The 27351-nt window shown below is 44.6% G+C and overlaps 4 protein-coding genes across 7 annotated transcripts; 2 read left to right on the top strand and 2 right to left on the bottom strand.

Annotated features, from left to right (window-relative positions):
- Nucleotides 1–2849: 2849 nt before the first annotated feature.
- Nucleotides 2850–8200, top strand: LOC113017627 (transmembrane gamma-carboxyglutamic acid protein 1-like). 2 transcript variants are annotated; one of them, XM_026160766.1, is made up of 4 exons: nt 2850–3041; nt 3648–3688; nt 4402–4562; nt 6095–8200. In XM_026160766.1, the coding sequence occupies exons 2-4, from the start codon at nt 3679–3681 to the stop codon at nt 6554–6556; spliced, it is 633 nt and encodes a 210-aa protein (XP_026016551.1). In that variant the 5' UTR covers nt 2850–3041; nt 3648–3678; the 3' UTR covers nt 6557–8200. The 2 variants fall into 2 exon arrangements, with proteins under 2 accessions (XP_026016551.1, XP_026016553.1); XM_026160768.1 differs by lacking the exon at nt 2850–3041 and adding an exon at nt 3048–3568.
- A 348-nt stretch (nt 8201–8548) lies between these two features.
- Nucleotides 8549–15122, bottom strand: LOC113017626 (oxygen-dependent coproporphyrinogen-III oxidase, mitochondrial-like). The gene is made up of 7 exons (XM_026160765.1): nt 14388–15122; nt 14134–14277; nt 13945–14055; nt 13699–13840; nt 12650–12868; nt 9243–9347; nt 8549–9145 (listed from the first exon to the last, which is right to left on the bottom strand). Exons 1-7 carry the CDS (start codon nt 14947–14949, stop codon nt 9061–9063), a joined length of 1368 nt encoding a protein of 455 aa, XP_026016550.1. The 5' UTR covers nt 14950–15122; the 3' UTR covers nt 8549–9060.
- Nucleotides 15123–18035: 2913 nt separating this feature from the next.
- Nucleotides 18036–22607, top strand: LOC113017630 (coiled-coil domain-containing protein 181-like). Of its 3 annotated transcripts, none has more exons than XM_026160771.1 (6): nt 18036–18181; nt 19565–19680; nt 20046–21059; nt 21144–21290; nt 21459–21619; nt 21923–22607. In XM_026160771.1, the coding sequence occupies exons 2-6, from the start codon at nt 19576–19578 to the stop codon at nt 22092–22094; spliced, it is 1599 nt and encodes a 532-aa protein (XP_026016556.1). In that variant the 5' UTR covers nt 18036–18181; nt 19565–19575; the 3' UTR covers nt 22095–22607. The 3 variants fall into 3 exon arrangements, with proteins under 3 accessions (XP_026016556.1, XP_026016555.1, XP_026016557.1); XM_026160770.1 differs by having other exon boundaries at nt 18037–18181; nt 21144–21311; XM_026160772.1 differs by lacking the exons at nt 18036–18181; nt 19565–19680 and adding an exon at nt 19692–19787 and having other exon boundaries at nt 21144–21311.
- Nucleotides 22608–23216: 609 nt separating this feature from the next.
- On the bottom strand, nt 23217–27297 carry LOC113017625 (prolyl 3-hydroxylase 2-like; the record flags this gene model as incomplete). Its single annotated transcript, XM_026160764.1, is given in 8 exon segments — nt 23217–24214; nt 24714–24854; nt 25379–25457; nt 25547–25605; nt 25607–25662; nt 26663–26813; nt 26954–27049; nt 27138–27297. Coding segments are annotated over 8 exon segments (835 nt in total), but the record flags the coding sequence as incomplete, so codon positions are not given.
- Nucleotides 27298–27351: the final 54 nt, after the last annotated feature.

Below are 27351 nucleotides of genomic sequence, written 5' to 3'. Positions count from 1 at the left end.
GGATTAATTCATTGGATATTTGCATTAACAAGCAGCTGAAGAGGTGTACTTAGGTAAGGCAGAGAGGGTTTGGACATGTGTAGAGAAAGGGTCGTGGATATATTGGACAAAATATGTTGAAGATGAAGCTACCAGGAAAGAGGAAAAGAGGAAGACCTCAGAGAAGGTTTGTGGATGTAGTGAAGGAGGACATGCAGAAGGTTGGTGTGACGGTATAGGATACTAGAGACAGGGTGAGATGGAGGCAGATGATCTGCTACGGTGAACCCCACAGCAAATCTTCTGCAGTCACCAGAAGTGGAAGATGAGGGCTCGGCTTTTGTTCATTCACTTTGGCTTTAAGAGCATCCTCCCTTTAGGCCAGCTTTGTTCTGATTGGCTGCCCTTCCCAAACAGAGAAGCTGGTAGGTGGAGCTGCTGTGCTGATAAAACTACTTTAAGGACGTCTCCACACAATGACATCATCAAGAGTGCTTTGAGCAGTGCGAGGTTGTGGATCACAGCGCAGACACCGACTGTATCACTTTAAACACTCTGTGAGACAAACCTTTATTCTGTCTCACACAGACTCAGAGCTACGGTTAGAAGGCTGCTCGTGTTCTTTCTAATTGAACTCAGTGATTTTTGTCCCCAGGGACGAATCTTGGAATTAATTCATATTGATCACAAATGCACCCTGAGAGAGACGTAGACGAGTAAATTAACTTCATAGCTACATTTAATTAGAAATGCACCATCAGCATCTGTGTTGGAGTCCTTGTTAGTTTTAGGTTGTAGACCGCAGTTAGCATGAAAGGAAACTGAAAATAAAACACAACGTTTGAAGTTTCATGAACCAGTACATTGATATTATATGCAGGTCTGTACTGTACTGTGTGTGTGTGTGTGTGTGTGTGTGTGTGTGTGTGTGTGTGTGTGTGTGTGTGTGTGTGTGTGTGTGTGTGTGTGTGTGTGTGTGTGTGTGTGTGTGTATTTACCCATCCAGCCTCTCCTGATTACAATCTGTTTTCATCAGTAATGATGTTGAAAGACTTTGCCGGCAGGAACATTTGACCTACACTTTGGTAAGACACACACACACACACACACACCACACGACATCATAACTCATCAGTGTTAATATACTGCTCGGAGTTGCATATTTGATTGCACGTCTAAGGCACAAAATATCAATGCTTAGATTGAACTGATGACTGACACAGAACACTGAGCACGAGGGAAACCATGTGGAAACAAAGTGAAATGAACAACTGTATCTTCCTCTGCCACGAGGAATTGGAAAATGTGGTGACGTGAGCAAAAAATGAAATGTCAGGCAAACGCTAGAGATAAATATATTCTTTAATACTAACGTCGCTGCACAGCAAAATCTCCAGTGTTAAATTAACACTGGAGAGTGTCTATATGGGTCCACACCTCTGAGTGTTAAATTAACACTGTTGACAGTGTTATATGTTTAAAAGTAACCTAGTCAGTTTTGAAGATTAACAATGGCTAACACTGAGCAGTGCTGATTTTCTAACACTGGAATATTTCTAACATTTTGAGTTATTTTCCAGAGTTAGAAAATCAGCACTGCTCAGTGTTAGCCATTGTTAATCTTCAAAACTGACTAGGTGTGTGAAAGAGGATGGTTTTCTGGATCTGCATTTTAGAATCATCCTCACTATCTGAGATTTGAAGTGAAATTTGTCTCAGCTTGGCAAATATTAACGTCCCAAAATCTCAAACCAAACAGAAGGTCTCTGTGAAGGTTCTCAGTGATCCAGGTCATCGTAGTCTAAGGAGCTTGGAAAGAAAAGCGTCTGGACTTCTTTAAGTTGCTTGAAGACGTTTCACCTCTCATCCGAGAAGCTTCTTCAGTTCTAACTGGTGGAGAGTCCCAGATTTAAACCCAGTGTTAGTTTCCCCCCAAAGAGGACCATCAGGGGGTCCTTTGTCCCTCTTTGGGGGGAAACTCCCACTGGGTTTGAAATACAGTGTACCCCTTTGGCCTCTACAATTCTCCTGTGGGAGCGGTTGGCGTCATTGCTTTCCTAACACTGTACAACACACATATAACGTATATTTAGCCACCCTGATGTTTCTGATTGTTATTTTAGTTCATTTATTGTCATCATTGTGCCTGTTTTTGTTAGATAAATGTGTAGTATGTGTGTGCCACAAATGTGTTGTAGGCGCCGTTAACGCTGAATATATAATTCTGGCTAGCTTGGAAGTTGTGATGGGCTGAGCTAACCCCCCCTGTTTGTATTTGGCTGCAGGAGCTGGAGCGAGTAAGTTAATGACTTGGACGTCTTTCTTTCCTTTACCTTTCTTTGTCAGGCACGCAAGAACACACGGTTACAATAGCAAGGGTTCGATTTATTCTATTTAAATATTTTCTTTCACTTTTTGTTCTGCTTAGTTTCATTTTAGCGTCTGTGATTTGAAGGCATGTAGGTTTGGTTTTCGTTAGTTTCAGTCTTTTTATTGTCGTGCGGAAAGATCTAAGCAGCTGACTCAGTCTTAGACGTCCAAACTCTCAATAAACATGTCAATCAAAGCCTTATCAGAAACGTGAAAAATGTTAGATATAAGATTTAAATGTTTTACCTAAAACTACGAATATTTCCTCTTTATTTTCTTTTATTTTATTTGAGCTAGTTTTCCAAGTTCACAAAATAGTTTCATTATTTTTCATTATTCTTTATGTTTTTTTGTCACATACGATTTTAGCTTCGTTTAATTAACCTTGCGGAGGATGGAGAAAGCAAGAACTGCCGCCTTTCATCGATGACCTTTGATTTTTATTGGGTGGCCTATTTGTGAACTAACTTGCATAATTAGATTATTGGTTACATTTATGTATCTTTAGTTATTTTTTCCACATTTACCTGCTATTCTTCGTGCTAACGGCGGTGTGTCTCTTTAACTCGGGGCAGTTCGTGAAGCCGCGATACCAAACAGACCTTGTGCGCCTGCGCAGTTTGTACAACAAATCTTTCGGGCAGCGGAGGAGACGAACGGTCGCTAATGCGCATATTTGGGGACGAAAAAAGGTAAGTCGCAGCGATAGGCGTTGTGTTTGCAGCAACACGCGGTTTCGAGAAGCAGTGAAGCCCGTAGCGTTTGGCGGGACTCTCTCCCGGGAAGTCTTTGTTTGGATCCTGTGTTGATGGCCAGATTGAATTTAAAGGTGAAGGCTCCGTGAGCCCACTAATCGACCTGCCAGGACACTAACCCGCTCAGCCACACACCACCGAAGCTAACCTAACCCGATAGAGACCGTTAGCACAGCGCCGTGTCCCCGGTGGCTGTTTGGGGCGGAGGCGCTTTGTGATGGATGATTGTGCTGATGGTCATCTATTTTTGGATCCGTGCGGAGCGCTGGACGGCAGCCGCCATTGGTCGCTGTCACTTCAGCCACGGATGTCTCGTGGTCATGGCGTAACGACGCCCTTTACCGTGTCCCTGTTAGAAAACGTCGGTCTGTGTGAGAACAGCAGAGATGTGGTGTCTGAGAAGGAGCTTGGAAACCGTGCTGCTCGTCTTTAAGTAGGACCAAAGGAAGGGTGTAGCTGCTGAGGTGGAAGTTCTTGTTAACTGTCATCTTACTCCATCAGCAGGTTCAAACTGAAGCTTAATGCCTGTTTGCTTTTCTGCAGATAAACCCCCCCAAACAGACCCGCGGGAATCATGGGGAGTGGTAAGTTTACCCACAAGCAGAGACGGAAACACGGATTCCTCTTTTTCCTACTCTCGCTTGTTTTTCCTGTTCCATTGTGTTGATTTTCCTCATTGTCCATGCTACTAAACCACTGCAGTGCCCCCCCTTGTTGACACAGTAACAATTCCCATTCTGTCCGGGGGGAAATTCCTGTTTGGATTTTGCTCTTTGTCCTTTTTTCTGCTTTTAAGCCTTTTGCTGATCCCATTCCCGAAGTTATGAGTCAGACAGCCGTTACTTGTTAATTTGGGCATGTTGTGGCATCTGACTGTTTCCTTGGGGGAGTTTATGTTTATATTCTGGGTGTGAGAAACAGAGAGCCACCTTGTCTCTTCAAGTCCGTTCTTCCAGTTTCTTTTATTTGGCAGAGGGACGGATGCCTAAATCAAAGGAGCTTTTGTCTTTATGTAGAAATGTGGGCACTGACCAGCGCTCGGCTCGGCTGCCTTTGTTTCAGTCCCCACCTCGCTCCTCTCCCCATTTTCCTCATTATTCTTTTCCCAGCATCTCTTTCCTTTTTGCCGCCCTTTCAATGCTGTCTAAATTCCTCCCCCATGCTGTTCTGCTTGCTGACTCGCCCTCACTTTCCTGTCATCTTCATTCCTTTCCTGTCTCTGCTTGTTGATTAATGCATTTTTTTCTTTCCCCTACTCGCTCCTGTCTTTGCTTCCTCCCTCCTCCACTCGTTTCAGTGTTCCTGCCAGCAGAAGCGGCCCACTCGGTCCTGCGGAGGCTGCGCAGGGCCAACTTTTTTCTGGAGGAAATAAAGCAGGGTAACATCCAGAGGGAGTGTCGGGAGGAGACCTGCACCTATGAGGAGGCCCGGGAAGCTTTTGAGAACGAAGAGAAGACGGTGAGAGGATGAGGAGGCGTGTCGCATCACACAGTGCACATCAGAACTCCAACATGAACCACGCGTCGTTTTTCTTTAACAGGAAATCATTTCCCATTGGGGCACATTTGTGGAGTGCTGGAAATAAACAGCTTAAAGTTTTCCTGATTCTTATAGATGAGGACAAAATTATTAGCCCACCTATGAAATTTAAAGTCTTTCCCGGGTGCTTCTTCAACAGAGCATGTTTGTGCACAATAACAGAACTGTTTCAGATTAGTTTGACCGGGGTCAGTATTATTCGCCCTTCTGGAAAAATAGACCTTTTTATCGTGCCACCGCACAAAGCACTGCTGGGAAATGATGTGATTTAACTTGGTAATGCTCAGAGCTTCTAGAATCAGGATAAAACTGAAGGTTATTTTCCTATTTTCACTCAGTATAAAAACTTCAGCGAGGGTCTGAGCTATCAGTTGAGAAAGCATACAGAGTTTCCAGAGTAGAAAGCAGAGACGATGCTTATGTTTGGAGAGAGAAGTGAGAGGTGTACAACCAAAGAGCGCTGGCTCCACAGTGAAACACGGGGGTGGGACTATTATGCCGTGGGAATGCTTCAGCCCACTTTAAACAGAGAGTCTCAGGATGGAAGGAATCGCGAAGAAAGAAGGAAATAATAATAATAATAATGGATACTTTATTGATCCCCATGGGGAAATTACTTGTTTTTTCTCTGCATTTGACCCATTCACTCAGTGAAGCAGTGGGCAGCCCACTAAGCAGGCGCCCGGGGAGCAGTGTGTAGGGACGGTACCTTGCTCAGGGGTACCTCAGGGTAGCCGTTAAGTGGATTCGAACCGCCGACCTTCCGATCATGGGGCGATCATGGGTCCTAATGTCTTCCAACACGACAACAACCCAAAACATGCCTGGTGAAGAACAGCTGGTCTGCACGGAGCCCTGACACCAGTGCCAGTCTGTGGGGGGGCCTGAAGATCTAGGCCAAGGTGATCAAGTCTGGAGGATCTTGGGAGATTCACTGAAGAAGACACGTGTTAGCATTGGGGAGCTAATCATTTTGACCCTGGTAGTAAAATAACATGATCATCCAAAAAACTAGGATGTTTGGATAATTGAAACTGCTCGCCCTTTTTAAAAGCACTTGGGAAACTTGAAACATGAAAACATGGCTTCCACTGCAGCTAAATCCCACAGGTCAGCATCACCGGTGGAGAGTAACCCACGCCAGCCGCTCTAACTACAAGTGATATTTTGTGGCGTTCATGTGTCCAGCAGTGAAATCCTGTGCCGAGAGCGGAACGAGGGTGTTTGTCAGAAAGTGATTGCGATCAGCAGGAAGAACAGCCCAGTGCAGCATTGTGTGGAGGCTGGAGCTAGGTCATGTGTGCGCTCACGTGGTCTCTTTTTGTTTGTTTGGGTGCTGTTGTCGGTTTCCTTGCGTTGCAGTAATGTGGATAAAAAGCGCTTGCAGTGGGGGGGGGGGGGGGGTGCACGTTTGGGCTGTTTTATTGACAGTGTGGATGTTCTGTGTGCAGAGGCAGTTCTGGGAAGAATATGTGCGTGAAAGCAGTCCGCCTGGAGGCCCGGAGGCGGCGGTGGGCGGGATCCACTCGCTCTACCTGATTGTGCCGCTGCTGCTGGTCGTGGTCATCATCGCCGGCGTCGCAATCACTGTGTGGCGCTGCCACTCCCGCAAACGCTCACAGCGCAGCCCCAGCATGGGACTCTCGCATCACAACAACGTCTTGTCAGTGGTCTCTATGGACCACTGGGGGAGGGAATACCACGGTGACCAATCAGAACTCAGCATCCACAGCAGCCCAGCGTATCCAGGCTCAGAGTTTACGTCAGGGCGCGGAAGCGCCGGCGACCCGCCGCCATCTTACGAAGAGGCTGTGGGCCACACGGACGTCCAAATAGAGACTGAGCCGCCCCCACAGTATGAGGACATAGTCAACAGCAGTTCTGTTAGTGTCAGTGGGGGCCAAGGGAAGTGAACGTGTTTTTAACCAGCAGCCTAACAAAAGCCCTAACACACACTAAGACTTATTGTTTAGCAGTGCTACTGCTGTGGTTTCACCAGCCCCCCCCTGCAATCCAACACACACGACAGAAACACTAATAACTGTTTGGTCAGTGGACTAATGCAATCATCAGTGCTGGAACAGAAGTTGCACTAACCGTTGAAGGAACGAGTGATGGTGCAATACCACGCTGCTGCTTCTCCTCACGCTGTGTCACAGCTACAGATTCACAAACAGGGTTTGTATCACAGGTGTGAGACCAATGCTTTAGTGGCGCTCGGTACCGACTGATGCCAGTTTGAGACCCGAGTGGGCGGCGTCACATCATTTGTTTTTCATCTTTGAATACGTCCTTGTCAAAAATACTTCATCCACAAGTTTGTGGTTGTACATTTGCCGTGTGTGACTCGATCATAAGTGAACATAATGCAGACTTTTGAGAAAGGACATTATTCACCAGCCGGTCTCTCGTGGTGGGCCGGGAGCCTGCATGTGGCTCCAATGAGGGTTTTACCTGTAAACAGATGTCAAGGCATAATATATTTTTTTTATTTAACCAGGAAGATCCCACTGAGATTAAAAACCTCTTTTTCAAGGGAAACCTGGCCAAGATAGGCAGCAGCAGGTGTCTCCCAGTTACAGAAATGACTCAGTTAATATGCCTTAAACCATGAGGTGACACGCCAAACCAAAGCATTGGTCCATCTTTAGTAAACACAAAGGGTTAAGAGAAGGAGGGCAGTTATGCGTCATTCCCTGCTTATATTTCGGTAACGCCTGTAGTTCATGCTGTCCTCGTGAGGTTAGAGGTGTCTCCGTACTGTCTAATTTGATTTAATGGTCAGGACTCACTGGCCCATGAACACTAGTGGGGCCTCTGACAGCTGCTTTAACTGTGGAACGCCCTCCTTCCCAAACGGACCTCCTGGATGTGAAGCTGCAGCTGTGCTACAGTTACTGACTTGCACATAAATGTGGGGCAGAAAGCAGCAGAGACGGGTTGTCAGGGGAAGCTTCTGTATTTACAGTCACCGTGGATAAAGTCTATGTTTAGCATGAGTAATGTATCTATGTAACTGTGTATCTGTGTGCAAACATTACGGGGAGGCATTTTTTAAAGCTTAAAGGCCAGTGACTGCACCGGTGCTGATGTAACCGTAGTACAGTCGGTTGTGAATAATGGAGGGGCGAAGCTCAGAATGAGCTGTTTCATGGAAAGTAGGACAGTCTGTTTCACGTTTGCTGTGTCACTCAGCAGTAACAATGATGTTGTAATCCTCAGAGTGCTCGGTCTATATGAAACGCTGCTGCTGCTGCATACACTCTAAAGCCAAATATGTCGTCACTAATGCTGATCACTGTCACGCAGCAGAGCACTGAACGTTTGCAGCGTGACCTTTGAGCCTCAGCACTCGCTGCGACACTGAGCTGACTCGTGCTGGTAGAGGTAGCAATTTTGGTTCGGCCACTTGTTGTACTGTTACTTAACCGAACCCTGTTTTTACAAAGCCTTATCGAGGAAAAACACGTTACATAACACTAAAAGTAAGGAGCTTGTTATAAATCTTTCACTTGTGCAAAAGCTTGAATTAATTTGTAATAAAATATTTAAAACTCGCTGCATGAATCTTTCAGCGTCTCGAGAACATGTTCAGTTTGTTTGGGTGAGCACTTGTTGCCCCCCCGCACTGTTACCATCATCACTCACAAAGGGACAAATTATTCATCGCCTGGTGGTTTTCCAGGCGCTCACAAAGTGAGATTCTTACCAAGGATACAGATGTATCCAGTGTGAGCTTCACTTTATTTTAAAGGAACAGAAGAAACTGTAGATAAGACAGATTGTTGTTTCCACCTGGCCTGTGACTCACATTCGTCCTCTGTGGGTCAGAGATCGTTTACTGCTGTTCAAACAAACCATAAAGTGATTCATTAACCACAAATCAAAGACCAGCACAAAGTGAATGGGCCTCAGCAGAGAGTGGCGAATATCCATTTATTCATTTTGTGGCAGAAACAGTCATTGTGGACATTGAAACCAGCTTCTATTAACGTTAGATGGCAGAGCTGACACAGTGGCTCAGTTTGTCCTTTTCAGGTGTTTGTTGAAAGCGAGCAGAGGACGGCTTTAACAGCTTTGAGCAGAGCGAGCCACATTTAGCTGGTCATAGAACAAAACACACACGTTTAAAGGAGCACAACGGAAGTGCAGCTGACCTGAAAAGGAGGTCGCCCATTAAGTCACATTATTTGGTCTTGCAGTAAGCAATGGCACCAAGCTCATGAACTGAGTTTGACATTATTCAGGGTCCGTTTTACCACGGCTCGTTTGACAAAATGAAAAAGCTCTTCAGACATCTACAGCGCAGCTCCATATTATAAAAGCAGGGTTAAATGTTGCCCAGCTGGTCGATCAGCCAGCTTTATAAAATAGATGTTTTTGTCCATACTGACGTCCAAACCCGGGGGCGCTCCGGTCACACCCAGTCTTTGGGGTTTCGTAACGCATCCAGCATCTCAGCCTCCCGGGTGCCTTTGGCAGGCTCGTGCATGTACTCCCACCTGAGGATGACGAGTGATTCTGTTACCACGCGACGCGGGCAGCCTGCTGTTGACACAAGCGAGGTGCAAACAGTGCTTTGAAGAGGCAGCAGCTTACCTTGCGGTGAGTGGGAGGGACATGAGGATGCTCTCGATTCTTGAGCCGGGCGTGGCCAGGCCAAACTTCACTCCCCTGTCGTACACCAGGTTAAACTCCACATACCTGCAGAGCAACACATCCTCACTGTAGGCTCAAAACTTCCTGTTCATTGTTTAAGGTGATCAGGTGCTGTATGAAAACACATAAGAACAAACCAAGGCAGCCCATGCTCTGGGTTTACTTTCACAGGAATAATATTGTAATGCGTATTTATTCATTTTGTTTTCTTTGTTACTGTGACAGGTTTGTGGTAGAGATGGCACGATACCACTTTTTAATGTCCGATACCGATATCATAAATTTGGATATCTGCTGATACCGATATGAATCCGATAGTGTTTTAATCAGTACGACTGTTTTATTAATATCTTGCTGCATTTTGTACAAGTTCATACTCAAGTTTAAAAAAACAAACACTAAAGCTGTTCTGTTGAACCTGTGTGTAAAAACTATTTCATAGTTCAGCAACACTGATCAATCTAATAAACGTAAACCTGCTCCATCCTCCCTATTCTGGTATTTTAAAGAGTACTTAGCAGAAATATTAAGCAACCTAACTAATAGGGTTGAAAACGCCCCACAAAAAATAAATAACTAGGGAACCACCCCCACCCTCCGCTTCGTGATGCTTAATCGACGTAATCAACTTTCATTTCATGTGTGTAAAAGAAAATTCACAGAAATCAATTATTTTTCAAGAAATATTAAACAGATTCAACATCTTCCTTCAACAGATTTGCAGACTGCACAGATGGTACCTTCCCAAAGGAAAAAGTACTATAGCTTACTAGGGTATATTAGACTTAACAGTTACTACACTCAACAAAAATATAAACGCAACACCTTTGTTACTGCTCCCATTCCCCATGGGATGGACGTAGAGACCTAAAATTCATTCCAGATACACAATATAACCATCCCTCCCAAACAGTGGTCACAAATCAGTCCAAATGTGTGGTAGTGGGCACATCTGCTATATTGAGATAATCCATCCCACCTCACAGGTGTGCCACATCAGGATGCTGATCTGACATCATGAGTAGTGCACAGGTGTACCTCAGACTGCCCACAACAAAAGGCCACCCTGGAATGTGCAGTTTTTTGCGCTATTGGGGGTCTGGGGACCCAGAACCGGTCAGTATCTGGTGTGACCACCATTTGCCTCATGCAGTGCAACACATCGTCGCATGGAGTCTATCAGATTGTCAATTGTGGCCTGTGGAATGTTGGTCCACTCCACTTCAATGGCTGTGCGAGGTTGTTGGATATTCGTGGGAACTGGTACACGCTGTCGTATACGCCGGTCAAGCACATCCCGAACATGCTCAATGGGTGACATGTCCGGTGAGTATGCCGGCCATGCAAGAACTGGGACATTCTCAGCTGCCATCTGCCCTGAACAATGTGAACCATGATTCATCCGTGAAGCGCACACCTCTCCAACGTGCCAGACGCCATCGAATGTGAGCATTTGCCCACACAAGTCTGTTATGGCGACGAGCTGGAGTCAGGTCAAGACCCCGATGAGGACGACGGGCATGCAGTTGAGCGTCCCTGAGACGGTTTCTGACAGTTTGTGCAGAAATTGTTTGGTTGTGCAAACCAATTGTTCCAGCAGCTGTCTGGGTGGCTGGTCTCAGACGATCTTGGAGGTGAACCTGCTGGATGTGGAGGTCCTGGGCTGGTGTGGTTACACGAGGTCTGCGGTTGTGAGGCCGGTTGGATGTGCTGCCATATTCTCTGAAACGCCTGTGGAGACGGCTTATGGTTGAGAAATGAACATTCAATGCACGGGCGACAGATCAGGTTGACATTCCTGCTGTCAGCACGCCAATTGCATGCGTCCTCATTGCTTGTGGCATCTGTGGCATTTTGCTGTGAGACAAAACTGCACATTCCAGGGTGGCCTTTTGTTGTGGGCAGTCTGAGGTACACCTGTGCACTACTCATGATGTCAGATCAGCATCCTGATGTGGCACACCTGTGAGGTGGGATGGATTATCTCAATATAGCAGATGTGCCCACTACCACACATTTGGACTGATTTGTGACCACTGTTTGGGAGGGATGGTTATATTGTGTATCTGGAATGAATTTTAGGTCTCTACGTCCATCCCATGGGGAATGGGAGCAGTAACAAAGGTGTTGCGTTTATATTTTTGTTGAGTGTATATACAGTAATGGACTTCTATACATCAGATTAAAACTTTGGGTGTAAGATTCAGATAATTTTTTTATTAAAAGCTCGACATTTTAAATGAGAATAAGAAAGAAAAGTATGTCTTTGTGCCCCCTTTTCCCTGTTCATGCCCTATCGGCCCCCCTGGCTAAACTTTGCTAGATCCGCCCCTTTGCTTTACTTCTCTGGGATAACTTCCTCGGAGATGAAATGCCGGGTTGGTAGCGAGGCAGCAAATGCTGAACCAGACTGCCGACAGGCCTCGCACGCCACAGCCGCTCTGTCACGTGACGCATACTGCCCCGACGTGCGAAAGTTATGAGCTGAATTACGTCATGTCACAAGTTTTGTGAGGTGCTTTCTGTATGTGCCAACACATACCACACTGAGCTAATCTGAACAGTCTAATCACTCTACTGGTTTCCAGCTTGCTATGTACTTCCCTCTCAAACTCGCCCTTTAAGTCAGTCTCTGTGTTGTTAGCGACTCCCTGCCAGGATCCACTCCAGCTTCAGACCACACTGCAGTCATTAAGTAGCTCAATCACACAAGTGAAGGAAGACTAAACCTGAGACTGGCAGTCACTGCAAGTGTGTGGCCTGAAAAACAGGACGGACTGACTTGGATCAGCTGGTCTGTGAACCCTTTATAATTTTGTGTTTATTTGAGCTCAAATATTCTTAAAGGAAAATCTGAATAAAAATAATATCAAACTTTGATGTTTTACTTGTTGTAGAAAATGAGCAAAGGTGCAAAAATAAGTGAAGCTTTGTTTCGGTGTCTAGTGTGGATCCCTCCTGCAGCAGTAACTGTAACTAAAGCTTTGTGTCGATCCGACCTGTAGCTTCTTCCTCTGCAAAGCACAGCATCACCTCTGGGACGTCTGCGTTTCCTTGCATGACGTGCTCACTGCAGGTTCTTCTGCAACATTTCTGCGTGTCAGGACGCTCACTCTGACTTCAAAACGGTCCCTTTAGTCTTCTTCGACTCCTCTATGATACAAAGACTTGTGTGTTTAAGGCCACTGTGTTGATGTGTGAATTTTATTATTTGTGCAAAATCCAAGACGAGCACGAACAGCTCTTTGTTGAAGACCTCAGAAGTCTTGTTTGTAGACTTCCACAAAGATCTGAAAATCAAACTGATCAGATGGGTTCTCTCTTATTTACCGTTTGGTGCTACTCACCGGCCTCGTCGAACCTGCTGCCAGTCCTTCTCCTCATCAGAAAAAGAGTCATTGAGATGTTTGTACACGATGGGCAGATAGCAGGGCACCACCGTGCGGGCGCAGCTCTTGACGAAGCTGAACACTTCCTCCTGATTCGGGGAGTCCAGGTCGTCAAAGAAGATTCCTCCTATACCGCGGGTCTCTCCTCTGTGGCGGACGTAGAAGTACCTGTCACACCTGGGCAACATGCAGTAACATATACTGAGACAGAAGCAGGGCCAAATAAATATCCAAATATATGACATACGACAAATGAAGTCTGAAAGACAGATTTGCCTGTATGTTGATATCAGTATTTATAATGACCGAGTAATGAAAATTTAGAAAGTAAAATAAAACGTTTAAAAAAAAAGAGAAAATGTCCTCTCAACCACGTTATGAGCAGTGATGTTCCAGTTTGTCCACCAGAGGGAGCTCTGCAACTTCTCTGTTGCTTGGACCACCACAAACACACCAACTCAGCAGATTCAACAAAACAGCAGTAATATCTTAGTGAGGATTAAAAATAAATATGAATTGTGTTTATGTTCCATTTTTCCTGAGAGAAAAAGAAAAATATCGGCCAATATATCAGACTTTTAAATCATCAAACGTCAGTATAGGTATCAAAGCTCCAAATGGGCTCTAAATGAATTAACAGCAAGTCGACTGAAAGCATGTCTGTAGAGACAGTAAACTGTGCTACATTTAGTGGATGAGAGGGGTGCCAATCGTCTCTGTAACAGGAAAGGCATATTTATGAAAACATCACATTATTCCTTAAATGTAAAACTTTACCTCATACAGCAAACATCAGATAAACCACACCCATCATTTCCCACTGAAGTCAATCCCTGACTAACGTCTTGCTTCAACGGTTTTTCTGCAACTGCAGATTTTAGGCAAAGACTTCCTCTTATCATAACTCCACAGTGGGGATACACCCAGTGCAAATCCACACACAGCGTACGTGCTGAAGGACGCACGTGCAAGTGCAGGGGACGAGCGTGGGGCTAACCAAACCGTACCATTTCTTAAAGTCGGGGTAGTGCTGTGGGTGGTGCTTGTCACAGGCCTCCTTCAGGGTTTTGTGGAAATGAAAGGCATCCTCCTTATCTATATACACCGGGGTCAGGTCTGTGCCTCCACCGAACCACCACTGCTTAGTGCCTAGAACAAGGAAGAAGGAAACAAGGGTTATCATTCACTCCACACTCAGCTGTGTCACTGACACTGAGAGCCAACTGCTGATGTGATGAAGGCCTAATGCTTACCATCTTCCTCCTCAATCTCAAAGTATCTGTAGTTGAAGTGCACAGTGGGAATATGGGGGTTTTTGGGGTGAATAACGGAGCTTACTCCCATGGCAACAAATGGCAGTTTACCTGGGAAAAATAAAGATACCAATATTAAAGTTTAAACCGCTGTGTTCAAGAACACAAATCGCAGTAGTCAAAACTCACCATCTTTCCCTTTGAGGACCTTTCCTCTGCTCCTCATCTGCTTCGCCGCCTCCTCTGTCAGGTTCCCAAACACCACCGACACATTAACACCCGCCTTCTCAAACACCTTTCCGTCCTGCATCACACAGCTGATGCCTCCACCACCTGACACAGACACAGTCTGTTTACTTTTGGTTCTTCTTTAAGCAAATATAATCATGTTACACTCTGTTACGCTGTACGTGGATATTTTATGTCAGGCAGAAGCGCCTCACCTTCCTTCCTCTTCCACCGGTCAACCCTGAACGTCCCACCGTCCACTTTCTCCAGGGCTTTGCAGAAGTCGGCCTGAGTCTCCATGATCAGCATCTCCATCTTCGTACGCATCTCGTCCTTGTTCCCCTGCAGCACACTAATGTCAGTCACCGGCGGAGACATGAAGCCCCGGCACCTCTGAGGAATGTCCGCTTCTTCCCCCGTCTCCTTTGCGGCTCGGGGGACCCTCGTTGCCATCTCTGCGCGCTGGAAGTGGTCAGTGTTAGCTAGAAACCCCGCTACGGCCGCCGCCGCTGTTACTGCTGCGGCTCCGCTGAGCGCCAGGGCTCCCCTCCTGGTATTCCCGGACCAGCCTGCGGTCCCATGGGACATGAACCTCACGCCGGTACCCCTCGAAAACCATCTCGTTCCCGGAAGCAAAGGCACTGACCGACTGTGAGTGGAGGCTAGCCGCGAAACGGACTCTCCGGCACTAGCGAGCCTCTTTAACGGAGAAGTTAAACATCGTCTCGCGGCGCTGTGAGCCGTTTTGTTCACCGAGTAAAAGACGATGGTGGCCATCTGTGGACAAGACACGATTCTCTGTCCGTGTGTCCGGCCTGTCACTGTGTTCTCACCACCAACTTAAAACTGTGTCAGAAGTTTCACCTACGTGATATCAGGCATGTCTTAGATGAAGGGGCGTGGTTTGTCAAAGGAGATAAACGCAACATGGGAAATGTCGTTCTCCATTATCGCGGTGCGGGGCTCAGAATGATGCATGCCTACACAAAACTCCAAGACCCAGAGTTCAGTGCGCCACACAAACGTTGCATTCAAAGACTTCAAAGACTTCTCTGTTTGGGGAGGCATTTAAGGACCTCTGTTTCTCATACGATTGTTCATAACATTGATTGATTTTTTAGACTTCTGCGGGAAATCTTCGTCTTAACTTCGACGACGTAACCGGAAACCCCATTTAACCCTAACGCTGCAACCTCCTACAGCTTTCAGGTCATTGCGGGCTACATGTTACATATCCTGGGAGGTGCACATCCGGTTACATGGAAGTTTATCGGGGAGCGTTAAAAGGAGTTTGTGCTTACTTCATAAGTTATGACTTAGAATTGCAGCAGAAGTGTAAATCAGGCATTACTCTTTATCAGTGAGTCGAAATATAAAACAAGCTGATTCCCTAGCTTGGGGTGTCAAACATAGGGCCCAAGGGCCAGAATAGGCCCACCACAAACTCCAGTATGGCCCACTGGATGTCTTTGGAAAATGTGATGGGAGGCAGTTTGGACTTCTAACTGTACTTTCATAAGTTTAACAGCTTTTTCTACTGACAAACACCACCATGGCCATTCAAACTACACCAAAGTAATTAAGAAAAAGATGGGGAAAAAACATTTTTTGGACCATCTACTATAGAAATAATTATAAATATTTATAATTATTTCTTTATTTTAAAAGTGGATGCTTCTGAAAATTAGCAAAAACTTTGTGTTTAATAATTACAGCGCCACCTGGCCAATGAGCTACCAGAACTTTCTGTAATTGAGTAATTTCTTACAATTTAAGCCCAGAGAGCCATGCTGATAGCATCATTTGTTTATCGTGTGCAAAAAAGACATATTGTTCAAATAGCACTTCTTTTTCTTATATTAGGATAAATGCAGGAATAAATGTGTTGTTAAACATTTTCACACTGACAGAAGTTTCACTGCTCCTACAAACATAAGATCAAACTGATTTAAATCTCTGCTCTGGATCCCCGCTTTTCTTATCAAGAAAAAGAAAAAAGTATAACAAGTAATGATTAAATTTTTTTCATCCATCTAAACTGGTTTGATCGTCCTGGCATTGTGCGTACAGACTCCCTATCATATCTTCTTCTTCAGTATTTTTTAATTATAACGTGTCTGGTTTTACACAACATTTCTGGATGTAAAATCCCCAGGCTCTATGGCTTCCCTTCTTATACATTTTTATCATTATCTGTAACAACGAAAGAGTTTCGGATTAGTGTAAAGTTTGTGTTCAGGGTTTTGACACACTGAGCTGCACTGTTGGAGGTGGTCAGTTCTGTGGAGCTTCAGTGTTTCTCCGCACTTAAAGAAGAGGCAGTTGGGAGTAAACGGGAAAAGAAAGGGTCTGACAGTGACACAGGAAAGGTAGAAAGGTAATAAAGAGGGTGGGGGCAATAAAGAAAAAACAGGGGTTATGAGGAGGTGGACAGATAAGAGGTAAAGAGATGGGATGGATGAAGGCTGGGGTAGATGGAAAAATGTTAGGGGAAGGGTGGAGACAAGGCAGAGGCATGGGGAAGATAAAGGAAGGTAATAAATAAAATAAAATACATATTCAAAGTGGGAATACGGTGATGACGACGATTATGATTAAAATATAGTCATACAGGGTGTAACAGTAACAGAGAGATAAACATATCTGTATTTATAAATGACATACTGGGTAATGATGTATAAATGATGAATTAAACACTTACTAATACCTTACTAATGCTTAATACTGTGACATTATTATTAAGTATATATATCCAGTTGCTAGCTTGATAAAATCGAGCTCTCTTGCTGCAAAGAGGCAGAAACTTGTACCCACGTAGTGTGCACTGTTGCTGATTCTAATCATCCACGAGTGTTTTTTTTATTGACTCATACATAAAGAAATACGAAATTTACTTTTGAAAAGTAAACACATCATATAATGTGTTCGTTTTTATAAAGTCCTGAATCATTCACCAGCATCTGCAGCATTGCTGCCACAACACTTCCTGCTGAAGGCTCCTTTCAGTTGTTTCATTTTTGAGAAACATCTTTGCAAAGGTTCACCCTTTAATCACAAGGCTTGTTATAAACAAATGAGAGCATGCAAAAGTATAACTTCCAAGTTTTTTAAACTACTTTGGGGTGAAAGTCTAGAGTTACTTACTTTAACCTGTGCTAACCATTTACACTGATGTGTTGTACACATACTTCTTATCAGAGAGGTGGTTGGAGATAAATGACTTCCTTGTAAATTTTCTCTTTTCTCTGCCTTCTTGACACTTTTTAATCTTTCATCTGTTGCCTGATTTTGTTTTACTTGCCTGCCTTTTTTATTCTTTAATAAAACCCAAACTTAAATAAAAAAAATGTCACGACGTATAAAATGCAAATAAAAACGTAATGCAAAGACTCGCGAATCTCACAAACCCAAGTTTTATTCAGAACATAACACAGAAAACATATCAGTGTTTAAACTCTTCGTATTCTGGTTTTGTTTACATTTTACACGTCGTCCTGACATTTTTGGAATTGGTTTGTTTTTTTATTCTCACCGTAGATAAAGAGGCAATCTTCTAAGTGCAGCCTATCCGGGCTCAAATGTGCGCTTTAGTTTTGTTTAGTCATAAAAATGTGCAATAATGGAAAGACTCGCACAAAAGGACCCAGTTTATCTATAGTGCTTTAAATTTAATCGACCTCAGCCTGGAGGAACAGATAACTCATTTAATAACTTTACTTTATTCAATATTTACGGTCTTTTAACACCCCCTGGCTTTTCCCTCATGTTTACGCTGTGTTCATGGAGATTTTCTTTTTTGTGAATGCGTTTAGCAGGTGGCGTGCGCATGCGCATGTGTAAAGCGTGTTGCTGGTCTCTATGACGACGTGTCTATTAAACCTTTTAGGGGCCGTGGAGAGGCTTGAAGCAGATTATGTGCACAGGTGTTGCTCCACAGGCCGGCGGGGACTACGCAGGCCAGTTAGACGGTCGATTTGTTGTTTTACTGAAACAGGAAGAGCTGCTGCTGGTGAGTTTAACATCACTGTTGTCACATTTTACACTGCTGCTTTAAAACCGATCGATGTAATCCGACTGGGTCCAGTCTGCTCTCAGCCTGCCCTCTATACGCTATAAAGCGATTGAAACAAATAAAGTAAAAGCTAAAGACGACTCGACTCTGTTTCTGTGTTTTAAGCTGCCTGGTGGAAGCGGCTGTGACCCAAACACACATGCACTGAATCAAAAGCGCGTATAAATCTATAGATGTTAGCAAGTGAGGGATATTATATAGGTATTAAAGCCAAAAAGAATTGTAGATTTTGACAGCTATTCAACTTTGATCTAATACATGAGATGGGCACAAAGCCCTGCTACAGATTTATACCTAACATATAAATGAACCCACTTAAAAGTGGCTGTGATGGAGTTTTTACCATAACATGGCAAATACAGGTGCTCACAAACGCTGCAACACAGAAATATATTTCTTTTGGATTGTCTGTTGTTAGTTTTCTTAAAGCACAGGCCCGCTGTGAATAACGCCGGTCTGCCTCTATGTGCTGATCTTTGCATTATTCTTTATACTTAATGTTAACGAGCTGTTAGTGGTGCCCAGGTCGTTGGACATCAGCCATCATTGGCTGGATGTCATGTTCCTACACTTGGTTACATAAGGTTATCTGTGCTGATATGTACCTCCTTTGTTTTCTGACCTTTACTGTTATATTTCGGCATAAAATAAACAGCACATATTATAGAGGGACACTGGATTTATTCAGGTTTCTGTGTGATCACCACAAATAATGTATTTAATGAGGAAGACTATGATTATGCACTTTTTGTCTCATGTATTAAGCACCAGTCAAGAAATCATCCAACCTGTTGGTGGCAGCCTCTCTGTGATTAAACACTACAAGAGAAACCCGAGAACACAACCAGCAGATAAAAACAATATAACAACACAATCCACACAAATGCAGCATCATAAACAGCAGGTCAGATACTAAGATTTAAATCAAGGGAAATTTAAGCCTCAAGTTTGAGAACAATGCACGTTTTACTCTACAGGAAAGATGCTCACCGTGTAATCCCAGATGTATCCTGCAGGGTGTTTTCTGCACTGTGATCTGTACTTATTAGACTTCAGTGAATAATATAAAACAGCTACTTTTCTCTTGAAGCCAAGTCACCCTCTCACAGAAAACAGTGAGCAGAAAATAATCATCAGTGATTTTAAACCTGAGGTGTGGTTGGGCTGCACAGGTGATCTCCACGGTCTACAGCCATGATCGCATCGTCACTGTGCTGTCTCAGGCTTGACTTCACTTTCTTTGGGTGCTACAGTGTGAGTGTGTGCAGGGAGAAAAACTTTTATAAGCATTACGTCACATCCTTCCGTCCCCTCTTTCAGTTCGGTGGTAGATGATGAGCGAAACAGTTTGCACAAAGACTCAGGAGGAGTACGAGGACGACTTTGAGAAAGATCTGGACTGGCTGATCAGTGAGGAAGGCCGGAGCGGGGACCAGGTAGGTCTGACATTACATCTCCTGCATCTCGTCTTTCTAATCTTTCTTTCCTTTTTAGCATGCAGTATATATCTGAATGCTGCTCTACTTGCTGCAGGCTGAATGAGGTGTGTATACCTGAGCCTGCTCTGTGAAAGTGTGACAGCGAGCAGTGTTGAGTTACCAGACCTGGCACACCGAGTTTGGATGTGAAACCTATGCTGCTGAAATGCAGCGGCATACTTTCACTGTTCCACTGCTGGATGTAATATTGATGAGCAAAATAAAACATACCTGTTATCTGTTGCTCAGTATTGATGTTGCACCTTCATTTATATGCAGACTTAATTAATGCATGCAAAGTACGTCTGTCTTATCCCCCACAGGGCTCTGACTATGAGGACATAGAGGCAGACATTGACAAAGAACTGGAGGAGGGTGAGAAACGACAGGGAATGAAAGGAAAGGAGAATAACTACAAGGAAACAAAGCGAGACAACAAAACAGAGCAACTGGAAGAAGATGAAGAGAGGTGGCCATCTCCCATGGAACCATTGGAGTATGACTCAGACAGGGACAGTCCCAGTAAGTCATCACCTACAGCCCCACCTCCTCCAGGGATGGATGACCAAACAGACGAGGAGAAGAAGTACATCCTCGAGAAGATCCAGCAGGCTAACCGGGAGCTGCAGGATCAGGAAGTGCCAGATATGACACGACGGAGGCGGTTGCATTTTAAAGAGACATTGGTGGACCTGGTGGTGCCTCCGCTGCAGTTTGAGAGAGATGGCAGCAGCGATGAAGTAAAGGGGAAAAATGGGAGCAAGGAAAGAGCTGAGGATGCACCGGCAGATACTGAAGTGTCGGGAAAGCTGTCCGAGCTAAAGATTTCACCTCGCAATGAAAGCAGGAGTTCTGAAGGAGGTTCTGGCAGGGCTGGGGAGAGCAGCGAGGGAGGCCAGGGGATGAAGGAGGGCAGAGTCCTTGTGGAGAAGGACGGGAAGTTTGACCTGGTCAGCCTAAAAGAGGTGGAGAGTCAAGCCCTTTTCCCTCCTTTAGCGAACAACTTCAGTGACAGTTCACGCTCCTCGCCTCGTGTTCAGGAGCAAAATGTAAACTCTGTTAAGATCCACAGTTCCTCCTCTTCTCCTCGCCTTCGGGCTGCCTCCTTCTTGTTTCCACAGGCAATAGATCACCTTCGGGCCCCCAGACCTCCAGCACAACCAAAGAGCAGGCCTAGCTCAGCCAGCCAGAGTCAGAGAGGCAGTCAGAGGAAAAGCAGCAAGAGGCGGGTGCAGTCTGCCACGGAGACACCCAGCCAGGCCACGTACACCCTGACCCCACAGCAGAAAGAGCAGCTGCAGAAGATCCAGGAGAGGAAGCAGAGGCTGGCCAGAGAGGTAGGAAATGCAGCGAATTAGGTCATTTCAAAAAAAGGTCTGGCTATGGTTGCTACATTTCTTCACAGTTATTATGTTTCTCAGGCAGAACAGAGGAGGCGTGAGGAAGAAGAGCTGAAGAGGCAGGAGAACGAGCTGGCCTTCAAAGCCTGGCTGATTAGGAAGAAAGAGCAGCTTCAGGAGGAGAGAAGGATCCACAGAGCCCAGGAAATCGAGAGAATGAATTGTCAAGTATGGCCACACGGGGGCACAGTAAGCTCATAACACAGTCGCTACACGAGGACCACTTTTCCCCCCAACACTTTCCGTGTCTTAAACTTTGATGCAATACAAAGAAAGTGTCCGGTAAAAGTGACCCGACTGAGGATGGTAATACGCTGCTTCTGCGTCCCCCATTAGAGAGACTCCAACCCGGACCCGGAGGAGGCCTTCAGGTCATGGCTTCAGAGGAAGCAGGAGCAGCAGCACAAGGAGAGGCAGCTGGTGGAGTTCAAGAGGCTGGAGGAGGACAGTGGGTACCTGTTACACAGCCGTGAGGAGTGCGACGAGGCTTTCAAACTGTACGTCTGCTTTTAAACTTCGTAACCTGCAGAAAGTTTCATATGATGACTTCCTGGCACACGTAAGAGTAGAGACAATCACGTCTGTCACCGCTTGTTTCTGCTCTAAGGTGAAGTTAAAGATTTACAGGTTGAATTTTGGTTCGTTGATTTATATCCTGTCAGGAGTAAAGTTACATTTAGACAATATTAATAATAAAAAGCAGGCTAATGATGCAGCCCTCATCTGGCTACAAAGGGCAAATATTCTGAAAGCGTGCTGGAAGTATCAGCTGACTGACAGATACCTTTTTCCTCCCTCAGGTGGCTGAAGCGAAAGCGGACGGAGAAGCGAGCGGAGCAGCAGGCGGCCCGAGAGCACTCCCGCAGGCTGGTGTTAGAGGAGCGGCGTGCGCGGCGCATGAGGGACTTGATGTGCACCGCCAGTGAAAGCAAACCGTTCAGAGTCACTGAACAGCTGGCCTACCGCTTCTGAGCCGAACCAACCCGGCACGCCGACCAAAGCCACATGTTACCTCTAATCAGGGTCCCCACAAACTCAAACTAAGGACTCGGGCTCGTTACAGAAAGCAGGTATAAACTCCCAAGTTTGTTAAACACGAGATGAGCGAAATCCAGGTTATTTGTTCCAGAAAGAGGGTTAACTGAAACTCTGACTCCCCCCGACACACTGTTTCATTTCCTCATTGATAGGGTTAATATCAAAGTGTGTAGCAGAATGCATTAACATGCACATGAAACCCCAGGTTTAGTTTAGTGGTGCATTTAACACGAGTGCTTTCAGAATCAACCAGCCTTGGATCATGGATGTGATCAGCACACACTGTAGATTTATTAACAACTCAAAATCTGTTGGCTACATGTTTGTAACATGCCGACTCTGTGGTCAGTCTGCTAAATATCTCAGTGACACTTTTCTGTCCACCTCTTTTCTTTTTTACGATAAATATGACTCAGTCCACTGGATGGGTAGGTGGATGGATGGATGGGTGGGTGGAGGGATGGATGGATGGATGGGTGGGTGGATGGCTGGGAAGATGGATGGATGGATGGGTAGATGGGTGGGTGGCTGGATGGATGAGTGGGTGGATGGATGGATGGGTGGGTGGGGGGATGGGTGGATGAATGGATTGGTGGGTGGGTGGATGGCTGTTTGGATGGATGGATGGGTAGATGGGTGGGTGGCTGGATGGATGGGTGGATTCCCTGCTATGGTGAATCATGATCAGTTCTGATCAGCGGGAAGCACAAGCTCAGAGTTTACTGACCCTGGTTTCTGTAGCAGGGCCCTGGTGGAGTTTCTTGTTCGTCATTTTTGAGCTCGAGTACATTTGTAAAAGTACCACAGTGACCTCTCCTCTGTAAATAACTGAATAACAGGAAATACAGGTGTGGCATGGTTTGAGTAAATGCTTGCACAAGTTGTGAGTATGGGCGGAGCTCCTGACAAAGTGCTGCGATGTAATCCTGAATAAAAATGACCTTTTTCCTATCGTCTGTCTTTTCTCTGAGAGTTTGGTTACATAAATACGTTTTCTGATAAATAGTATTGTTAGTTGCTATACGTAATTACACACAAAACAATAGGGACACAAAACACGTGAAATATTTTTACTTTATAGGCATGTACACATACATGTGTTCTTCAGCATTTCAGAATTAAACAGTAAAACATTTTGAACCCACGTAGAAAAGCCAAGTTACTCTTATTTATTTTTCTTCTCCACCTGATCTCCAGTGCACGACTCGACCGTTCTGGACCAACCACACAAAGTAATAAAAGACCGTTATTCAACACGTATTCCTTGAAACAGGAATAATTGGCATCTTTTATGAAAAAAAGTTTCTTATATTAAATGTAGCCAGCAGCTGTCATTACAAGACAAACACAATGAAAAACCAAACACACTCTGTCCTCGTGTCAGTGAGCATCTTAGGCAGTGTTGTGCAGTGATTTATTACAACTAATGAACTAAACTGACTAAAGATGTTTCCCGTTTCACTTAAATATTCAACAAGACACTAATTATTCAGATGAGTCTCATTTTAGACTGAGAAAACAACAGTGCACCGCATATTTAAAAATATATTACAGTCATAGAAATACAAACTAATAAAAAGGGATAATGTGCTTAATATCATACTTGCCTGTACCATTTGTGAAGACACAAGTTAATATATGAACATACAGTGAAAATGTTGGTGTTTAAGTCTGTTGACCAAAGCAGTGAAACTTCACAGTTGAGTGAGATTACAGATACAAGCTGACGACATCGTGTCGCTCCAAACACACGGAGGCTGTGATTGGATCGAACGCCCAAGAACCAAAATGTAAACTCAAGGTTGAACGAGAAGCAGGAGGAAAAATCAAAATAACACAAAACGACATTGACCTTGCACTTCCAAAACAGTAGAAAAATAGAAATGTTCTGATCCAGAGGTCATTCAATAAATAACATATACAAGTGTTTGACTAAAGAAGGTGGCGCCATTCTGACGTTTCTACAACTCATCTTTGGGGTTGATGTTGAGACCTTGACCGAACACATGCTGCGTGTCCAGGGCCTGGACCACCTCGTCCGCCTGCAGTCGCTCCTGTAGCAGGAAACAGTTTGTCCAACACATTTATTAAACAGCACAAATTCAGTGAGATTTTTTTGTGTTTGTACATTTTTGGTTAAAACATTCTTCCTTTCCAAACGGTCCCAGTGATTTCTACCCGTATAACCAGTATCACACAGGATTACTTTTCATAAAATGTTGTTCTACTGTTGAGACTTTAATACAGCAGCATGTAATTAAGTACACAGTGATCACTGGCACATGACTCCTGCCTCTTAAGAGGTCCTGACATATCGACAGAACACCTGAACCTTTTCTTGATAGAACGACAACAAAGTGCACGAAACAAAGTGTCCAGCACTGAATCCTCTGACAGCGTCCTCCATTAGAAACTAAGGTAGTTTTATTCTACCAACTGAGTAACAATGTGACACTGTTAACAGTGTAACCAGTTACTTCTCTCAGTTTATTCTGCAAAAGACGGTAACTAGACACTCCACCAGCAGATGTAGACAAAGAAGCTACGTTTTACCAGTTCTCTGTAGAGTGGGTTCAGGGTGAACCAGAGAGCCACAGCACACCTCTGTCCACTCGTAACGGCCTTCACGCCGTGTGGATTTTCCCCTCCTGATGAGAAACCTACCATTCTGCCACACTTTGGTTTCACTGATGCCTGAAGGGGACGACAGAAGGACAGATGTGAGCTACGATGATCTTGTGATGTGAGCACAAAGCTGAAGATAAACAGTGACACTTAAAAATCATCAACTTCACACATTATTAGGATTTTAAAGTAAATATTATGTTCATGAGTTTTTGGGTTTCCAACGGTCCAGATCCTGCACACCATGCTGGGATATTCCAGCTTTCCAGCCATCAACTCTGTGAAACACCTTGTTGGTGCAAAAATACTCATGCTTGTCAGACTATGTTAGCATTTTAGACTCAGCTGAAAAAAAAAGGGCAACAATGTGTCCTTTGGCTGGTTTCAATTTAAAATGAGTTCCTTGCCAGGTTGTCTTTGAATGATTAATGTGTTAAATGGCTTAAACAAAAAAACATTCCTCTGAAAACTAGTGACAAAGCAGCCTGAAGAACTACTGCTCAAGAACATTTAACACGAACTTACAAGTAAACGTGTTTGGAAGCAAAACAAATAAAAGCTATGAAATCATCTTTGCTGGGCAAACTTCTCACCGTGACGGTTTTGGCATCCATTTCTGTAAATACGAACTCCCCTCCTTCAAAGTCGGCATTTAGATATAACAGTGCACTGGAAACAAAGAAGGACATTTGAAACAGGAACGTCTCACAGTATAAAACAAACCTCACAAACACTTTAGTCTGGATAAACCTCGTACCTGTTAGTCTCTGTTTGTGTAAGCTGGAGGTTCCTTCCAGCACTCATTGGCATCAGGGTCCAACCAAGCAGTTGTCAGCATGGATGGGATGGCTCAGGTCATTCCTGTGATCTTGCTGACCTAAGGGAAAAATGACAACACTGCTTTTCATGTGACGGTAAACGCAACAACCATCCATCTTCCCTGGATATCCGGTTGTTCAGTCTGACGTCACTAGCCGGTGTCTGGGTCTAAACTCCGCTGCAGGTCCATATATCAAACGTCACTGTGGCATTACTGAGAGTTGAAAAAACTGTCTAAAGTCTTTCATCTTTAATAAAATGATCAGCGTTCTGCTCTACCAGGTGTAACAATCGAGTTTAACATCCAGGCATCCATGAAAACGGAATTTATGACATTTAACAGAGTTAGAAGTTAGCAGGGAGTTAGCTCGCTAGCTTCTATCTAAATACAATATAGCATGTCCTGACTGCGGGGTTTGGAAACAAATTCAAACGTACAGCTCTGTTATCACTTCCAGCATAAATGAAGACAGAAAACTAAACAGCAGTGACGTTTGTAGGGTTACTGAAGTTGGGCTAGCTGGTATATATGATGTGCTACGTGACAGCTAGCGACACAGCTATGTTAGCATAAATATAAACAAAGCTAACTTTTTTTCCACCCGATAAAGTTAACGTGAGTGTTCTCGGTGGTCAGGAACAAATGTAATCGCATGGCAGGATGCTGGTAAAAGGACCAAACTTCAGCCAGGAGAACAACTGAGATAATCCATCCACAATACGAGGTTAGTCATTCATATACTGCTGCATGGGTTTGGGCTGTAGTTACATCCTAAGGTTTTAAAAACTGAGCTTAAATAAATGATTAGCGGTAATAAAAGCCGAGGGAGGTCAACAGTGATCACTGACTGTTTTAGGAGCTTTTTGAGATTAAATAGAAGAAAATACAAAACATTAAACATGTTAACAACACAAAAGCCATATTAAACGCAGACTACTTTAGGCCCGGAAGTAGGATTCGTCGCGTCATCACTTAACGACCAGATTTGAAATCATTGGTGTGAAAGGCAGCATTTTATTTCCTTTACTAAACACTGGTTTTGGCATCAGCTGAAGACCTTTGATGGCTGTCCGGCACACCAGGTGTGTGTAGGAGAAGTGCAACGTGGAGTTTAGCACGAAATACGACTCGATGATTCGTCTCGCCCGCTCGCTGGTTTCGTAGAAGAGGCGAGCACTTCTCATTGGCACTCTGCCCTCAAAGCCGTGCTGGGAGGAGAGAGGGAAATTGTAAACGCCATCAGAGTGGAGGTAACCTAACAGTCCTGTTTACAGTTTATGAAGCTTGTCCTAACATTCATAACCAGACTGGAAATTAGAGACTTGTTTGTTTAGTGACCAGTGTTTACCTGCAGGGTTTTAAGCACACTGGCTCCTTCGAACTTCTCATTGGGAGTGTGAGGGGACATCCTGCCTTTGTAACCGTCTCCTGCCATCGTGACAGTCTTTAGGACAAGAATACAAAAACCACTTTAAATACAGTTTCACACACTGAGACAGAAACAAATGCACGATCTGTAAAACTGTCCTTACATGTGCCAGCTGTCTGAGCTCTGCACACTCTTCCTCAGATAAAACATGATCCAGCAGCACCCGCTGGGTCCCGTTCAAAGCCGCCGAGTTCTGCACCAGCTGCACGCCCTCGTACAACAAGGGGCCCCCTGCCCAGATCACAGCATGGGAAGAATGCAGACTGTTATCTCAGCCAGTGGTGGTCTTCATCCTTTTAGCTCCTCATTCTGCTGTG

The sequence above is a fragment of the Astatotilapia calliptera genome, unplaced genomic scaffold (assembly GCF_900246225.1).
Source record: "Astatotilapia calliptera unplaced genomic scaffold, fAstCal1.2 U_scaffold_168, whole genome shotgun sequence".
Lineage (NCBI taxonomy): Eukaryota > Metazoa > Chordata > Actinopteri > Cichliformes > Cichlidae > Astatotilapia > Astatotilapia calliptera.
The sequence above is the reverse complement of the archived record's forward strand: the minus strand, read 5'-3'. Positions and strand labels throughout refer to the sequence as shown.